Source organism: Periplaneta americana, chromosome 1 (assembly GCF_040183065.1).
Source record: "Periplaneta americana isolate PAMFEO1 chromosome 1, P.americana_PAMFEO1_priV1, whole genome shotgun sequence".
NCBI lineage: Eukaryota > Metazoa > Arthropoda > Insecta > Blattodea > Blattidae > Periplaneta > Periplaneta americana.
This window is the reverse complement of record NC_091117.1, coordinates 202181661-202197438: the sequence shown is the minus strand read 5'-3', so window position 1 is coordinate 202197438 and position 15778 is coordinate 202181661. Positions and strand designations below refer to the sequence as shown.

At 35.2% G+C, this 15778-nt stretch overlaps 1 protein-coding gene across 1 annotated transcript in view; it reads left to right on the top strand.

Annotated features, from left to right (window-relative positions):
* LOC138706434 (ubiquinone biosynthesis protein COQ9, mitochondrial-like) overlaps positions 1 to 15778 on the top strand; it is a 34093-nt gene that overhangs the window by 5608 nt on the left and 12707 nt on the right. The window contains exon 2 of the mRNA XM_069835748.1: positions 10602 to 10784. Coding sequence (XP_069691849.1) covers positions 10602 to 10784 — 183 coding nt within the window. The remainder of the gene's footprint in view (positions 1 to 10601; positions 10785 to 15778) is intronic.

The window sequence follows — 15778 nt, the reverse complement described above, 5'->3', positions numbered from 1 at the left end:
AACGACATCGCTAAATATGGCAACACTGCTTTTCACTCTGAGGAAGAGGAAGAAGTCACAGAGGGCTAAGTCTGACGAATATGGAGGATGTTCAAGCGCTGGAATGTGTTTATCAGCTAGAAACTTCTTCACTGAAAGAGTGTTGTGTGTGGGTGCATTATCTGATGCAGCATCCACATGTTGTTCTTCCAAAGATCCGGCCGCTTCTTCCTCACTAGTTCTCTCAGCCTTGTCAAAACCTCCATATAACGATGCTGGTTTACAATCTGACCCTCAGGCACCTGTTCAACTATGACAACATCCCTGATGTCAAAGAGAACAATTAGTATTGCCTTGAATTTTGACCCAGATATTCATAATCTTCTACTTCTTCCCGACCCTCATTGAACGTGACATTAAATTAGCCCCATACACCAACAGTAGAACTTGGTTATAACGACATCCAAGGGACCTTGAAAATTATGTTGTTATAAAAGAGTGTCGTAGTAACCGAGATTCATATTATCAGTCTAGTGAGGTGGAAAATGAAAAATAATTAGGCTTATTTTAGATTTATGTATTCACTTTTAACCATACCATGAACACAATAAAATACACGTACAATTATAAATACAATATTCTGTATTAAAACAGTTTGTTCATTACTTACCAAACTTATTTACTGAGGAGTGAAGTAATCAGTCATTTTACTCTGTTGTCTCCTACTTGCCCAATACACACTTTCTAAATTAAATTCTATGTTCATTATTTCAGTTGCAATTTCACTGCTCCTTCTCCTAGCTTCATAGGAATGTTCACAATTCTAATGGCTTCTAAAGTGTCACTCACTTCTTTGTTAAAATGCGTGCACTTAGTGAAAACTTCCTGTCGAAACTGACCGCATGCAGGTACCATTAATACCGCATGAATTTGGGCAGGTTACAATGGGATGGGGAATCTGCCTGCATTCCAGAGGTCTATGATAGAAGGGAACAGTAAAGGATTTGCCAGATTTCAGCAAAGTATTTCTTAAAATACTTTGGTTCTTGTATTCCAAACTGAGGTTGAAAATGACTTTATACTGTATGCGAGGTAGACGCATATACGTTTGTCGTATTAAGCAAGGTAGAAAAGCATATGTCTTATGGGGAATTAGTTGGGACCACAGAATATTTGACGTTATAGGCGAGGTGTCGCACAAAACGAGGTCGCTAAAACCAAGTTCTACTGTACTTTAATAATTAAATGTACTCCGTTGGGGATTTTCTCAGTTTCACAAGAAATTTGAGTTTAACATGCTGTTTAATCCTTTCACTAGGCATTATTCCAGTACTTAAATTAACAATGCAGCGTCCACTTTAAACCACTCTCAATGACAAACTAAGTTTAACAGCGGGATGAACCAATCCCTGCTTCATTGCAGAACCTTCAAGGTTCACAACTTTCACTGCAATCCACACCCTTCCTTTCACCCTCGACGGGAGTAGAGCAGGGGCGTTTTTAAATTGTCGGACCTCGTATGTGCTAGAGCTACTTATGCTGAAGATATCTGCAGTGTATTATGTTAGCACTGCCATTTATGTCACAGATGTATGGAGAGATAATGTGAAATTGTCATGATAGTGTATGAAAACGAATCGTCATTCAAGATGAGTGTGTTTTAAATCAATGTTACAATTAACTTTTTGTAATAATATTGTTTTTAACAATTTATTATTTCATGTTAAAAGTAGGTAATAATTTGATAAATGAAAATGTGCTCTGGAACAATACTTGAGAATGCAATTTATTCATAAATAAGTTACGCATGTACTATGTGTCTTTATTTTATTAAGGTTGAATGTAATTATAGTTAGCAATCAACCAACAAAGCTACAGCAGCAGTATGTTTCTTGAATTCACTATGTTACCTCAAGATTTCTATGACAGTAAAGAAGATTAAGGATGTATTGGGTCCAGTAGGGAAACGGACAATTATAAATAAGACAGTTATGAGCTTTTGAATATTTATTAACAAATTATCATGTGTAAGATCCCAAAGAACACAGTTTGCCATTTATGTTATTGAAGATGACAGTGTAAATGATTTCTGTTCATGCACAGACATACTTCACACAGTGGCGGCTCGTGGCTGAAAATGAGAGTGTGCTACAATATGGGAAATTTACTTTCAAAAAGTCGTTAAAATTAGGTTGATCTACTCACTAGTGGAGCAGTGTGAAGTTCATGCTGCAGAATCTGTCAATCAGTGTTCCCAACACATAAACTGTATCCCTGTCAGTCTAACACCTGGAAATCCGTTAAAATTAAAAAGAAATAGGACCCACTTAATATATCTATATAAAAATGAAAACAAATATTAACGTCACTTTCTTACCAATCTTGATTAAAATAATAATAATTCATCCACATCATATGACTCTAGTTCTGCAGTTTATGTGCTGGGTTGGTCTACGTTCCCTCAAAATTAAACAATTAAAAATGACAACAGTTAAAAAAGTCATAAGACGATGTAAATCGTAATTTCCGCCAGAAAATCCGTCACCCGTCAAAGCCATTCTTTTCCCGTCCGCTACATTGAAATTCCGTCAGTTTTTACGGAACTGACGGAATTTCCATCCAGTTGGAAACACTGCTGCCAGTTACTTTGGAGTTCAACCCCTCCATGTCGGCAACCAGCAATCAAAATTTTAAATTCGAATAGCATTCCAGTGCATTCAAGCCATCGGTTGGAAGGTTGAAGGAGTGGAATAGGAGTACAGCATCTTTTAATTATCATCATCATCATCCTTCACGAATTAGGCCTCTGTAGACCTGTTTCGGCCCCATCTAGCAGTCTTCTTAATGGTCTTCCTGGTCGACGATGTCCTCTAGGTTTATATTGCATCATAATTTTTGGGATTCTTGAATTTTCCATTCTTCTTACATGATCTAGCCAATTGAATTTGTATCTGGTGATTTTTTCTTCTACTGACTCTACTTCTAATTGTTCTAAAATTTCTTCATTCCTTTTTCGGTCTAAAAGAGTATATCCTGCTGTTCTCCTGAAAAATTTCATTTCCGTTGCTTTGATTCTGTTCATGTCTTTTTTCTTTAATGTCCAAATCTCGCTTCCGTATAGAAGGGTGGGTAATGCTAGTGTATTATATATTTTTATTCTTGTAGATTTTTGTACTAATTTAGCTTTTAATGTATTGTTTATTATTCCTAGAATTTGTGTAAATTTGGTAATTTTCTTGTTCACATCTTTTTCATTTTGATAAGATATTTCACAACCCAGATAATTGAAATTTTGCACTTGTTCGAGGCATTGGTTATTGTGTATTATCTTACTTCTCACTGGGTCTTGTCCTAAAAATGCCATTACTTTTGATTTTTGTGCTGAAATTTCCATCCCAAAATCTTTTAATATTTCATTTAATGCATACAATCCTCTTTGTAAATTATCCTCTGAATTGGAAATTATGACTTGATCATCGGCATAGAGTAAGGTATTTAATGTTAGAGCACTGGTTATTTTGATTCCTGATGTGTAGATTTGGTTCCATTTTAAAATAATTTCATTTATATAAATATTAAATAAAGTTGGTGATAGTGGACAACCTTGTCGAACTCCATTATTAACTAATTTTCTTTCGGATATACAGTTATTTATTTTGACACTTATTTTGCTGTCCGTGTAGATTTCTATTATATTTTGGAATAGCAAATTTGGAATATTTTTTTCTTGTAATATTTCGAATAAAAGGTCTCTTCGGACTTTATCAAAAGCTTTCACAAAATCAATAAAAGCTATATGGGTTTCTAAATTAAATTCTCTTCTTTTTTCCAACAATAGTTTGATACTAAATAATGGATCTACACATGATCTTCCTTTTCTAAAGCCATTTTGACACTCCAGAAGGAAAGTTTCAGCATGTTTTTTTAATTTTTCATTTAAAATCCTACTAAATATCTTATAACATGTGTTGAGGATACTAATCCCTCTATAGTTTTCAACATTCTGTTTATCTCCTGTTTTATATATGGGAATAATTACACTATTTTTCCATTCTTCCGGTAAAGTGGCAGTCAGATATATTCTGTTTAGAAATCTTAGTAATCTTTCTTGAAATAGATCTCCTGCATATTTATACAATTCTGAATTTAGGTTATCTTCTCCAGGTGATTTACTATTTTTCGTCTTCTTTAATGCTTCTTGTAGTTCTTCTTTTGTAATGCATTGTTCATCTGGGTTTTTTGTGTCCCAGAATTTTGAATCAAAAGTAGGATTGTTCCATAAGTTTTTGTAAAAGTCTAGGAATGTTTCTATTTTGGGGCAAGGGTTTATCTTGGCGGATTCCTTTATGTCTCTGTTCATGTATTTTAAAATTTTATATGTATTGGGTTTCATTTTATAAATGTCAGTTTCTAAAAAAGATATAAACTCTTTCCATGATTGCCTGTGTCGTTTTCTGATTTCTCTGTTAGCTATCGCCCTTTTATGTTTATAATCTATTTCATAATCTATTTCTATTTCTTTTAATTAAATTGTAATAAATATAGTACATATAAATAAGCTGATAATAAATCTTATAAACAATACGTTTCAGTTTTACAGGAAAGTTTAACAATTAGCATAAGAATAAAATAGTCATCCTTACATTCTGTGATCAAGACTTGTAAAATAGACACAAACTCACAAATAGTACACGGCTGTTTCTCAGAGATGTCGTCACGTCCGCGTTCTTTGTAGACTGCAAACCATCTATACAAACAGTCACTCACTCCTGATTGGTTGTAGATTTTATAAAACGCCAATGCGAACGAGTCATTTCAATTTGCTGCGTTTGCTTGTAGCTCGCACTGTTTGCGCTCGTATAATGGGAAACCATAGATTACGTCATACAACAAGCAAATGTAAGCTCTCTGCGCATGTGCAAGGTTCGCTGCATTTCACTGCAGTTCACTGCGATAAGGAAGTCAGCACAATTACCGACTGGGACTTGCAGACGACGCACAAGCTATAGACAATAGCAGCACTGCAGCACATAAAGAGCGGCCGCCACTGTCTTCACATCTCTGATGTATGTTGTGCATAGATTGACATTCTTGGGTGTATTGTTAACTGTATGAAAAGTATTTGTCTTAGGAATTTCAGTATCTTGTGGACAATCTTGGTATACCACACCTTTCAGATATCCCCACAAGAAGTAGTCACATACTGATAAGTTGGGAGATCTTGCTGTACAGCTAATGTCGTCTCTATTGGATATGATTCGATTTGTAAAAGCTACCATAAAGCATCCACAGCAACCCTAAGTGGAATGATGTTTTTTGGTATATGGATGGTTCTTCCACTGAAGGCCTCTTCTTGAGAGTCGAACCAGTTTCCTCCAAATTATTAATTCATGTTTCAATTGCATGAGTAGATGGGATAGGATCATGATGCCCTAAATTAAAATTTCAGTGAAATTCACACCTACCAGCCTCAAAACGTTATTTTTTTAATTACTTTCGACAGGAAATGCACATTGTGCACTACTTCACTCTGTGCAACTAAATGATATACAGACGTGGACAAATTATTAGACTAAATGAATTATATGTGCAACAAAGCTGTATTTATCGGCAGAAATAATGAACAAAAATGTATTTTGCACAGAACCAGTGGCGGCCGGTGAGGCTTTCTGGTGATGGTGCCAAAAATGAAAAAAGGTTTTACGCAAATTACCCAAGTGAAAATGATAATCGCAGCTCACGTTTACATTATGTTAAATAAAACACATTAATTAAACCAGCTATTTTACCAGGTGTAAGTTAATAATGCATCTAGTAACAGTTACAATAACATTTCCGAAACTAATAACGAAATTTACAGATATCAGATAATGCAAAACTTTCACAGTATTGTTAGTCAAATACAAATAAATTTTATAACTAATAAAATTACTGGCAAAAACACTCGAGATAAACAGTGTTATAGATAATAAACGAACACGTTTGCACTTTATTTAACAGGCCGATGAATCCAAGGCAGCGGCCTGAATAACAGATGTTCATGTCCTGCATAGATCTCATGTATCGTTAACAAAAGCATCAATACTATAGCAACAGTGTAGTGATATTTAGTTGCCGCAAAATAAAACAAATATTACACAACATTAACAAACAGTGTTACATGATATGATATGAAAAAATATTTATCTTTCTAAAAAGAACCATGACTATCTCTGCATTCAGTATAGTTAAACGGATAATACTTTACATAATCAAATCCAAGTTATGTGCATTAGTTTTGAATTGGCAACATTACTTTAACATTTGGCGCGGAACTTTAACTTGTGTTTTCGTGCAAGTCAGCTGTTGATGGTTCCCTTCCTAACCATCTGTTATTTGTCTATGCTTCCTAACGTCTCCAACAACCCTGCCATCTAGCGAAATTTCTTCATTACTGTGCTCTAGCGGGCGGAATATTAACTACTGAGTCAAATTGAATTCGGCCATAAGAAACGTATATAAATTAGAAACAGTAGCCTTTTGTACAGTGTTATATGGACGTAGGTAGTGCCTCAGCAAAGTGGCTCCAACATTCGGAAAAACGCTGCAAGAGTGCGTCCCGATCTGTGCGCACGCTCATTCAGATGAAATATGAATAAAATGTGTAGAAATAAACTATTACAACTGCTTTTTAGGATATTATTTTTTGTTTCTTTCATTGGCGGTGCCATGGCACACTGGCACTACCCCAAGAGCCGCCCCTGCACAGAACTAATGAACAGAAAATTGAGTCTGGAGGTTACTAATATTTTGTGAACATTCCCTTATTCTTTATTAACACGTTGATTTTGTCAGGGAGGCTGGAAACCAAACTTTAACACTTTCTTTGAATATCAGCATCATTTAGCCAGATATCAGACAGGGCTTAAATGAGTCCATGTTTTGTTGTAAGCTTCTTTTTGTTCACTTTCTTCTTCAGTATAAATCACAGATTTTCAATTTTGTTCATGTCCGGTCTTCTTGCAGGCCATGGAAGAACAGACTGTTGCTTATCTTCTGCAGTATATCATTAAAACACCAGTACTACCAACACAGCCAGACAAAATATACTTAACCATTGGAAAAATATACCAGAAGATGTAAACAATCATATTTAAAACAACAGAGACTCTGTGAATAATAATGATAGTTGATATGACGAATTCTATTATGTTTCCAAGAAAACGTTTTAGTCTAATAATTTGTCCGCATTTGTAGTGTGGGTAACAGAATGCGCATACAGTTATTTCCCACACCACTGTATTAATAGAGAAAATGGTACTTCAGAATTGCCATTTCTCTGCTGGACCTTGTGTATAAGAGGAATAATAAATACTGAGCAAAACTCAACACTAGAAACGCCCTTCATTTTTTTAAATCTTGTTTCATTTGAACATAGGCCTCATGTAGCTAAATCCATTAATGAACAGCTATACTTCTCATGTATTAAGATTTAATCTTACCAGATCCTGAGTATTTACTCAAATCTTACTACATTTGATTTGTTCATTGTTTACCGTTTGTCTCTTAAATATTGTGTCAGCATGTCATAAAGAAGATATTGTCTGATAGGAAGTAAACATTTGTTCTTTTCTACCTTTCAAGGCCTTCTTGGAAATTATCCCAACAGGTTTGTATCCTAGAGCTTTCGATGCTATTCATCCTAATCCATAGTTAAAGAATGTAGCCTAATTGGCATTATAAAAGTAGCCACAGCCTAATTTTTGAGATTGCGTATGACATATTTTATTTCTGTACAAAATCTCCCCTACAACTTTGTCTTTCTGAATTTTATTTGCTTTCCTGTCCTGCAATCTTTCTCATTATTCCCTAGAATTTTTCACACATTAGTTGGGTTTGTTGTAAGTGTAAGTTAATATTAGGCCTACATCTCAAGTCTGAATTGTGATTTAAACTTAAACATTTTTAATAATTAGAAACTTAAGCTACAGGCACCAGTACTTCGAGAATTCATATGAAGGTACAGTACATCATGGGTTAGTTATATAACCTACATTACCTACATACTTCAGTTACATAAACAAATGACTTATTTTGTTTAAGTATGTACGTTGTGTTCAGTTGATAAGTTATTTACAAAATACAAATCAGGCAATATAACATCTCTCACTTAATTTGTGTAAGAGGAAGAACAATTGTTTGTATAGCCTACCTATGTCTGAAGTCTGATTAGTGAACTATGTTACTAGTCAGCGATGTATACAATGGAGAGGTTCGGGAAAGCAACAAAACTGGTCACTCTACCCAATTATCTCTCGGCTTAGTTGCCTCATGAGTGATGCCTTATTGGTGCCACTTATGAGGTTCCAACCACTCTTCAGACTTCTGACTAAACACATACTTACATACTTTTTTTTTTTTTTTTCAAAAAAGAGCATACTAATCACATAGTATCTAATGAATGTACCCAATACATAGGCCTATGTTAGTTTTTTTAAAGCAAGTCTCTTCGTTCGAAATAAAACTTAGTCGAATCTACTGAGTAAGTCTATATTGACAAAGCTGAAACTTTGCACTTAACATTTGTCAGTGAAACCTAAGTATTATTCTTTGTAAAGAAACATTTGTTCATTTTTTCCTGCTTGACCAATAAAGTGCTTTCTGTGACATATTAAGCAAAAACAAAGTCTTTAATACGAATATTTTTGCCTATCTTAAAATAATCAATCATGGGATGAATCATTTTTCTCCCTCCCCTTTTACTAAATGTTGTTGTTGTTGTTTTCTAATGCCAGGCATTTGACAATAAAGTCATTTGACCTCTTGCACTCCAATATTTTTCAAAGATATTATCATGACCAGCCACTGAAGCACAGATTCTTAAATGGCAAGTTGTAGCCGATTTAAGTGAACACCATATTTTAACGTTTTGGTGGCTACTTCATTCACACACAACCCCCAGAATGTCTGGAGGACCACACCTGCTGTTGGTCGACGGGTCCATTGGACCTAGTTGGGAGATCTTGTTGATCACCAGCTTTCCCTCCTTAAGCCACTGGAGGACGATTTTAGTGCCATAGCAGGTCAGCACTAGGAACAGAAAAGTAGAAAGAGGAGGAAGGAAAGGGAAATTAACCCCTAGGCCTCGAATGCTCTAATGCTGTTGGGGTCGAAGAAAGTAAGAGTTCAGTCAGAGGACTGGATAGGAAATGGTAAAGAGGGAATTAGGTATTGAATAGAGGAAAATTATACCAAATTCAGTCATTAACTCATCAAGCTGACCAGTGCTAATGGATGAGTAGCCCCTGCCTTTAGTTCAGCTTGTAAAATTATGCTTACTAACAGCTGCACCACGGGAAGGTAGGGATGGGACATTGGGTATTTGTCCAGGTTGGTTCCTTAAAGCCTTCAATGGGAAGGATTAATGGCTCTCCCCCCTGTATCCGACAGATACCCTTTTGCAGCTCTTTTACTAAATGTAAAGTGTTCATTAGAAGTCGAATTCTTATGGAATGGTGTTATTTGTAAGAGATGAAGAAAAATCAGAAATGATAGTGGCAAGTGATTCTATAAAGAAACAGAAGTGTTAATGATGCATCGAACTTATTGAATATTTTGAAAAATCAAGAAGTCAGTGGTCAATATAAAAATTCATTAGAATAATCTTCTACAGATAGAGTACTTGCTTGATGTAATTGAGCCAAGAGTTGCAAAAGAAGATACTATGTTTAGTTTCATAAAAAAATCTCTTATATAGGAGAGAATTTATTAATTTTCTCTAAAAACCACCTCATACAAAAGGGTAGTTCCTCTTACATAAACGTAATAAGAGTTTACACAGAAAAATATATTCTACCTGTAACTTCTGTAGAAAGTTTTAAAAAGTCTGTTAGATAGTACAGAAGTTATTAGTTTTGTCTAAATGCATAGTGTATAAAGAGGTAGTTTCTCTTATAGAAACTAAATCAGAGTTTGTATACAAAAAATATGCTACCTGTAACTCTTGTACAAAGTTTAATACAAAACTGCTATATATAGGAGAGAAGTTGTTAATTTTGTCCAGGTAGATTTGCATTCTGACCCACTGTGTCATGCTCATTGTGCGACTCCCTGATCTGTACTGACTTTTAATGTAACACTCAAAGGGATTCGCGAAAAAACTGACAAATGAGTGAAACACTCATGCTCACATTGAGCAGCTCAGCTCAGCACTCATTTTCCTGCACTGACTAGCAAATGCTCATGTTTCATTACATTGTCTGGCTCAAATCAGTTTGCTGGCTTTAGATGTTACTGACTCAGGTTGATGGATTGGCAGAGGGGGGCATTGTCTCATGGCCTACAAGATCACCAGATATGAGATTGATGAGTCCCATAAAATGTGGGTAAAATGCCTTGGTGTTTGTAGATATTTAGGAAACATTTAACAATATATCCATCAGATTCATATGTAAGCCCTTAAAACCCAGAATAAATCAAAGGCTGCTTAGATGGATTAATTCTGCTCTTCCAGAGGTAAGTCAAAATTTGATTGTAAAATAACAATTGCTATTATCAAAGGCTGACTGGTAGCTGAAAATGCGTCAGCATATCATATTTTCTGACAGGAGTTAATGTCTCAAAGTAACCAATTCCTGTTTCAGGTTGTTGTAGCTTATGGTTTAATCGCTGTCAAAGTAGTGATACAACAATAGGAAATGTTTCATCATCTAGTGAAGAAGAAGAGAATTCAAGTGATCAAGAAGAGAACATAAAAAATAGAATCTTGAAAGCTTCTTTACCATTCGTGCACAAATATGGTTGGACCAAAAATGCTATTAGTGAAGGTATGTACTATATTGTTGTCATTTGAAAGTGGTCTTTTAGTCAGTAAACCTGCAGATTTAAAGACATCGCAAACATGAACTGATGATAACTGATAAAGTTTCTTCCATGAGTAAATAAAATTTAAATTCTTGATTGAAGTTTCACTGCTGGGATCGAATCCTGATTGAGGTTTTTCTGGAGTTTTCTCACAACCCACGAAGAGCAAATGCTGGGTACTTTCGGGATCATTTCGTCATCATTATCAACTTCATCTTCATCCGTCTTGCCTTCCATACTCATGTCATTCTACCATATGGGAAGAACAGAATCTGACTATAGAGTTATTTTGGGATTAACAGTGGGCAGTACCCATTAAAATAAGCAGAGTCACAAATGGCATATTATATGCCTATATGTATGGTGTTCAAAAAAATTCTTGATTAAAGCATACCTCTTCTGTAAATTATTCTGGTAATTTTTTTATAATAATTGAACCGGTGAACTTTGTGAAATGATTTACTGAATGATTATCTACGAGTATTTTTAGAACATAATTTCTGATTTATGTACTTTATTCAAAGACGGAAAAAAAAGAACTCACCTAAAATATAAAAATCCTCAGCTTTTAGGTAATATTTTAGTAAACTTTACTCTGGGTTAGTTTTTTACTGTGACAAAATATGCAAATCCATTTTTAGTGTCTTCATCTTAAATTATTATATTTTTTATCCATTTTGAACCTTGCATACACTTGCGGACAGGCAGCTCATTCCAAACACGCTACAAGGAACACATTAAAGCAATAACCAGAGGACACAATACATCTACATACGCCGATCACATAACCAATGCTAACCATACATACAGGAACATAAATGCGGACATGGAAATCCTACACATACAACCCAAGAACCAAAAACTCAACACACTAGAACAATACGAAATATACAAACACACTAAAACACACCCCGATCAAATTCTCAACACACAGATCAATTTCAGTACACACACTATTTGAATCCACTCTTCAACACCTTTCAACAATCAAACACATCCACATAACAGGCAGAGAAGTTCGAGATGACGCTGAGATCTAGTAGGCTCTGAGGATGGTGTGATGAAGCACTGAAACAGCTGCAAGCTGCACAAACTTACATAATTAACAAGAGTAAGTCCGCTAGTTAATCAATTAATTATATTTTTTAAATTTTGTAGTTATGTTCTTATGCAGGCAAGTCAAAAATAAACCTAATGCTAATGGGGAGGAGGGCGGGAGGGAAGAGAGAAGGAACTTGATCATCTGTCAGATGAAGTCTTAAATATAATGGAAATTTAAATACTGAAATTATATCTCATTATGAGGTAAATAAATTCTGCCTTTTACGAAGAATAAAAATCGATCAGGTTTCGTATTGCCTTCCTGTTTTAAAAAACACTTTAATTAAATCACTGATTAACTTTGTAACTTCTTTACTGTGTTAATATGAGGAATTTTACCTGACTGACTAGTTTCGAAGTGATATCCTTCATTGTCTGAAAGCCTAGTGGAAATCCCATGTGCTATCTTCTGGTTTCCTATTGTGGTGGGGTGTGTTCATGATTGTGTCAAAAAGGGTGTGTGTTTTGAAATTGAGTTGAGTGTTCAGGATATGCTAGGGGTGTGTTTTTGTGTGTTTGTAAATCTCGTATTGTTATAGAGTGGCAAGTTTTTTTTTTTCCTGGATGTATAGTATTGTCATGTCAGTATCTATGTTACTGTAGTTGTGATTGGAGTTTGTGATGTGTTCTGCGTAGGTTGAATTGTTGTGTAGTTTGGTTATGGCTGTGATATGTTCCTTGTAACGTGTTTGAAATGATATTCATGTGATGTATTTGTTTTGTTCTTGTGTTTGCGTTTAGTCTTTCTTATGATGTTGTCTATTATGTTGGGGTTGTATCCATTTTCCTGTGCTTTGTATTTGAGAGTGTGCATTTCTTCCTTATAGTCTTGTTGGCTCATAGTAATATTGATGAGTCTTTGTATCATGGATCTGAATGTTGCGTGTTTGTGTTGTGTGGGATGATTGTAGGTGTTGTGTGTGTTACCATGGTAGTGGGTTTCCTGTATATTTTGAACATAAGTTTGTCGTCTGTTTTGTTATTGTGGTGTCTAAGAAATTTTTGATTTGTTATTTTCTGTTTCTAGTGTGTAGTGATGTATTTCGTTTATGTGTTTGTGTAGGTTTTCAATCTATCTTTTGTTTTGTATAGTATTAGTGATATGTTCCTTGTAACGTGTTTGAAATAATTTAAAGAAAGGAAAAACAGTTACATTTAGACTATTTCACGGAAGTGACCTGGGGCCTGTTTCTCAAAAATACTAGTTTAGTAGTTCACCAGTTACTAGTTACCAGAGTATATTTCACCAGCTCTAGTAGATTCTGTTTCTCAAACTATTTTACCAATCTAGTAACTTGTAACAATTTTTCATTAGTCACATGATCTGTTTCACTAGTCAGCTGATTGAGTTCATTTGTTATAGTCATTGGTAGGTATTGTTATTTGATATTAGAAGGCTAAGTTGTTTGTGTTTTGGTTTCGATTTCTCTTTTCGGTTGAAATTCCATCAGTTGAAAGCAAATTAACTATACTCAATATGATTAATGAATCAAAGGATTATTATTCGGTGCTTTTTCAAGCATGTTAACAAAAAATGATGAAGTAAACGAATGGACAAAAAGTGTTGTAATGTGTGAGGCTATGGAACTGATACCTCAGAACAAAGATTATGCATACGTTAGGGACACTTACTGGCCCGACATTAAGAAGGAATTTTGATAAGTACCAATTCAAGTTCACAGTATCGTAATATGAACATATGATGTAGCTAGTGGGTCTACTGCCAACATGAATGCCACTTATGACTTTATGAAAAATTCGCTAATTTTTTTCAGTTTTATATTTGATCTATTCATAAATTATTGTCGTTTTATATTTAATTTGTAGGCTAAAGTTGACAATGCCAGAAGAACTGGTAGTGGAGGAGGAAAGCCAGTAAAAATTACTGCAGTTGATGAATTGGTATTAGATTATTAGGAAAAAATTCTGCAAGTGTTGCTGGTTTAGGACAGAAAGACTAGATGGCATTGGAAAATAATCAACATCCCGATTTGTAGAGCAATTTGTATTTGAAGCTTTGCTGATAATGCAAGACTTCTATTTTTTTGTCCTGTTATGGCAGGTCCCACTATATTTAACAACTTTTCAAGCCTTTCAGTACTTTACTTAAACAGTTCATTATATTTAAACAATGCTCCCGTAAAGAAATAATAACTGTCCTTTCTCGATATAGTTTTAGCTCTTCTCACAACTTCTTCATCACTTCATTCGGAATCACCAAACCAGATATTAAAAGAAAATAACTAAAATATTTTGTTTTATCTGAGAAAGGTTGTCACTGGTAACTGATAATATAGAAATAATCAGTCTTTAGAGTCTTTAGGAATATTCCTGTTGAATACTAGTTCGGATTCAGGAAAGGCAGAAGCACCCTTCATGCCATAAGCTACCTAATAGAACAAATAGAGAATACCCTAAGACACCCTGGGAAGAAATACCATGTAGTCTTCGTCGACTACTGCAAAGCTTTCGACCTAATAAACAGGGAAACACTAATTAGAAAACTAAGCAACATGATCGGCGAATCACATGCCTTAACAACAATAATTGCATACATTCTAAGCTGCAACTACATTCAAATATCAGACGAAATTACACTATCTAACAAAATAATACAGACAAATGGGGTACTACAAGGAGATCCTATCAGCCCGGTCCTCTTCAATATCATGACCACAGACATAACAAAAATCACAGAGGACACCACAGCATCGATGATTATGTATGCAGACGACATGGCGATAGGCTCGTCCAACATAGAAGAACTACAACAGGTCCTAAATAAACTCGTGAGATGGGCCGAGGAAAACAGCCTACAGATAAACCACCAGAAAACAAAGCAAATGAACTTCAGAAACGGTGGCAAACAAAGAAAAAAAGACACCCTGACACTGCAGAACGAGCCACTTGAGGTAGTGCAAAAATTTAAATATTTAGGAGTAACACTTCAAACAACACTAAAATCATACAGGATCCACATTCAAGAAAGAGCAGCCACTGCAATAAAAGCTATGTACAATATTAAGAATGTGCAAAAACTAGAAACAAAAACGGCAATGACCTTAGTTAGGTCAGCTATAGCACCAATAGCAACCTACGGACTAAATATCATATGGGGAAACTTAACAGTCAGCGACATGGGAAAAATTGAACGAGTCAAATCATCCTTCATGAAAAGAGTACTAGGAGTAGGAAGAACAACTCTCTCGAGACTAACATACGAACTAATGAAGGAACGCTTCTTCATCGAAGATATTAGAACACAACTCTGCATGCCGAACACCCCAGCATACGAGAAAGCCCTGGAAGTACTCAGAGGAAAGAAGAACGCCATCTGGAGGGAGTTCTACATAACAGACGCCATGACAACCAGAGACTGGGCAAACACAAACTACGAACTGAGACACATAGTGACCCGTTACGCAGTACATGGTTTTCACCATAAGATCTGTACCACCAAGAGATACCACGAACCCAACGACGAATGTGTGTGTGAACTGTGTCAGAAGCCATGTGGACGATATCACGTTGAAAACTGCCGAGAAAGGAAAACCTCGCTCACAAACTTCTGCAAAGACTAACCTACAAATCCTATACACATTGTGCGCATTTCATTTCATTCATTCAATACTAGTATAATCAACTAGATTAGCATTTTGAGAAACAGAATCACTTATGAACTGGTGAAATCGACCAATATTACCAGTCTGTGAACTGGTAACTACTACTTTACCCTTGTAGTTTCTAGAAACACAGACTTGTACAATAAACTAATATTACTAGTGTACAGACTAGTATTACTAGTCCATGAGTTTTGAGAAACAGGCCCGTGGTGTAACATTCTAATTTTTCGGGT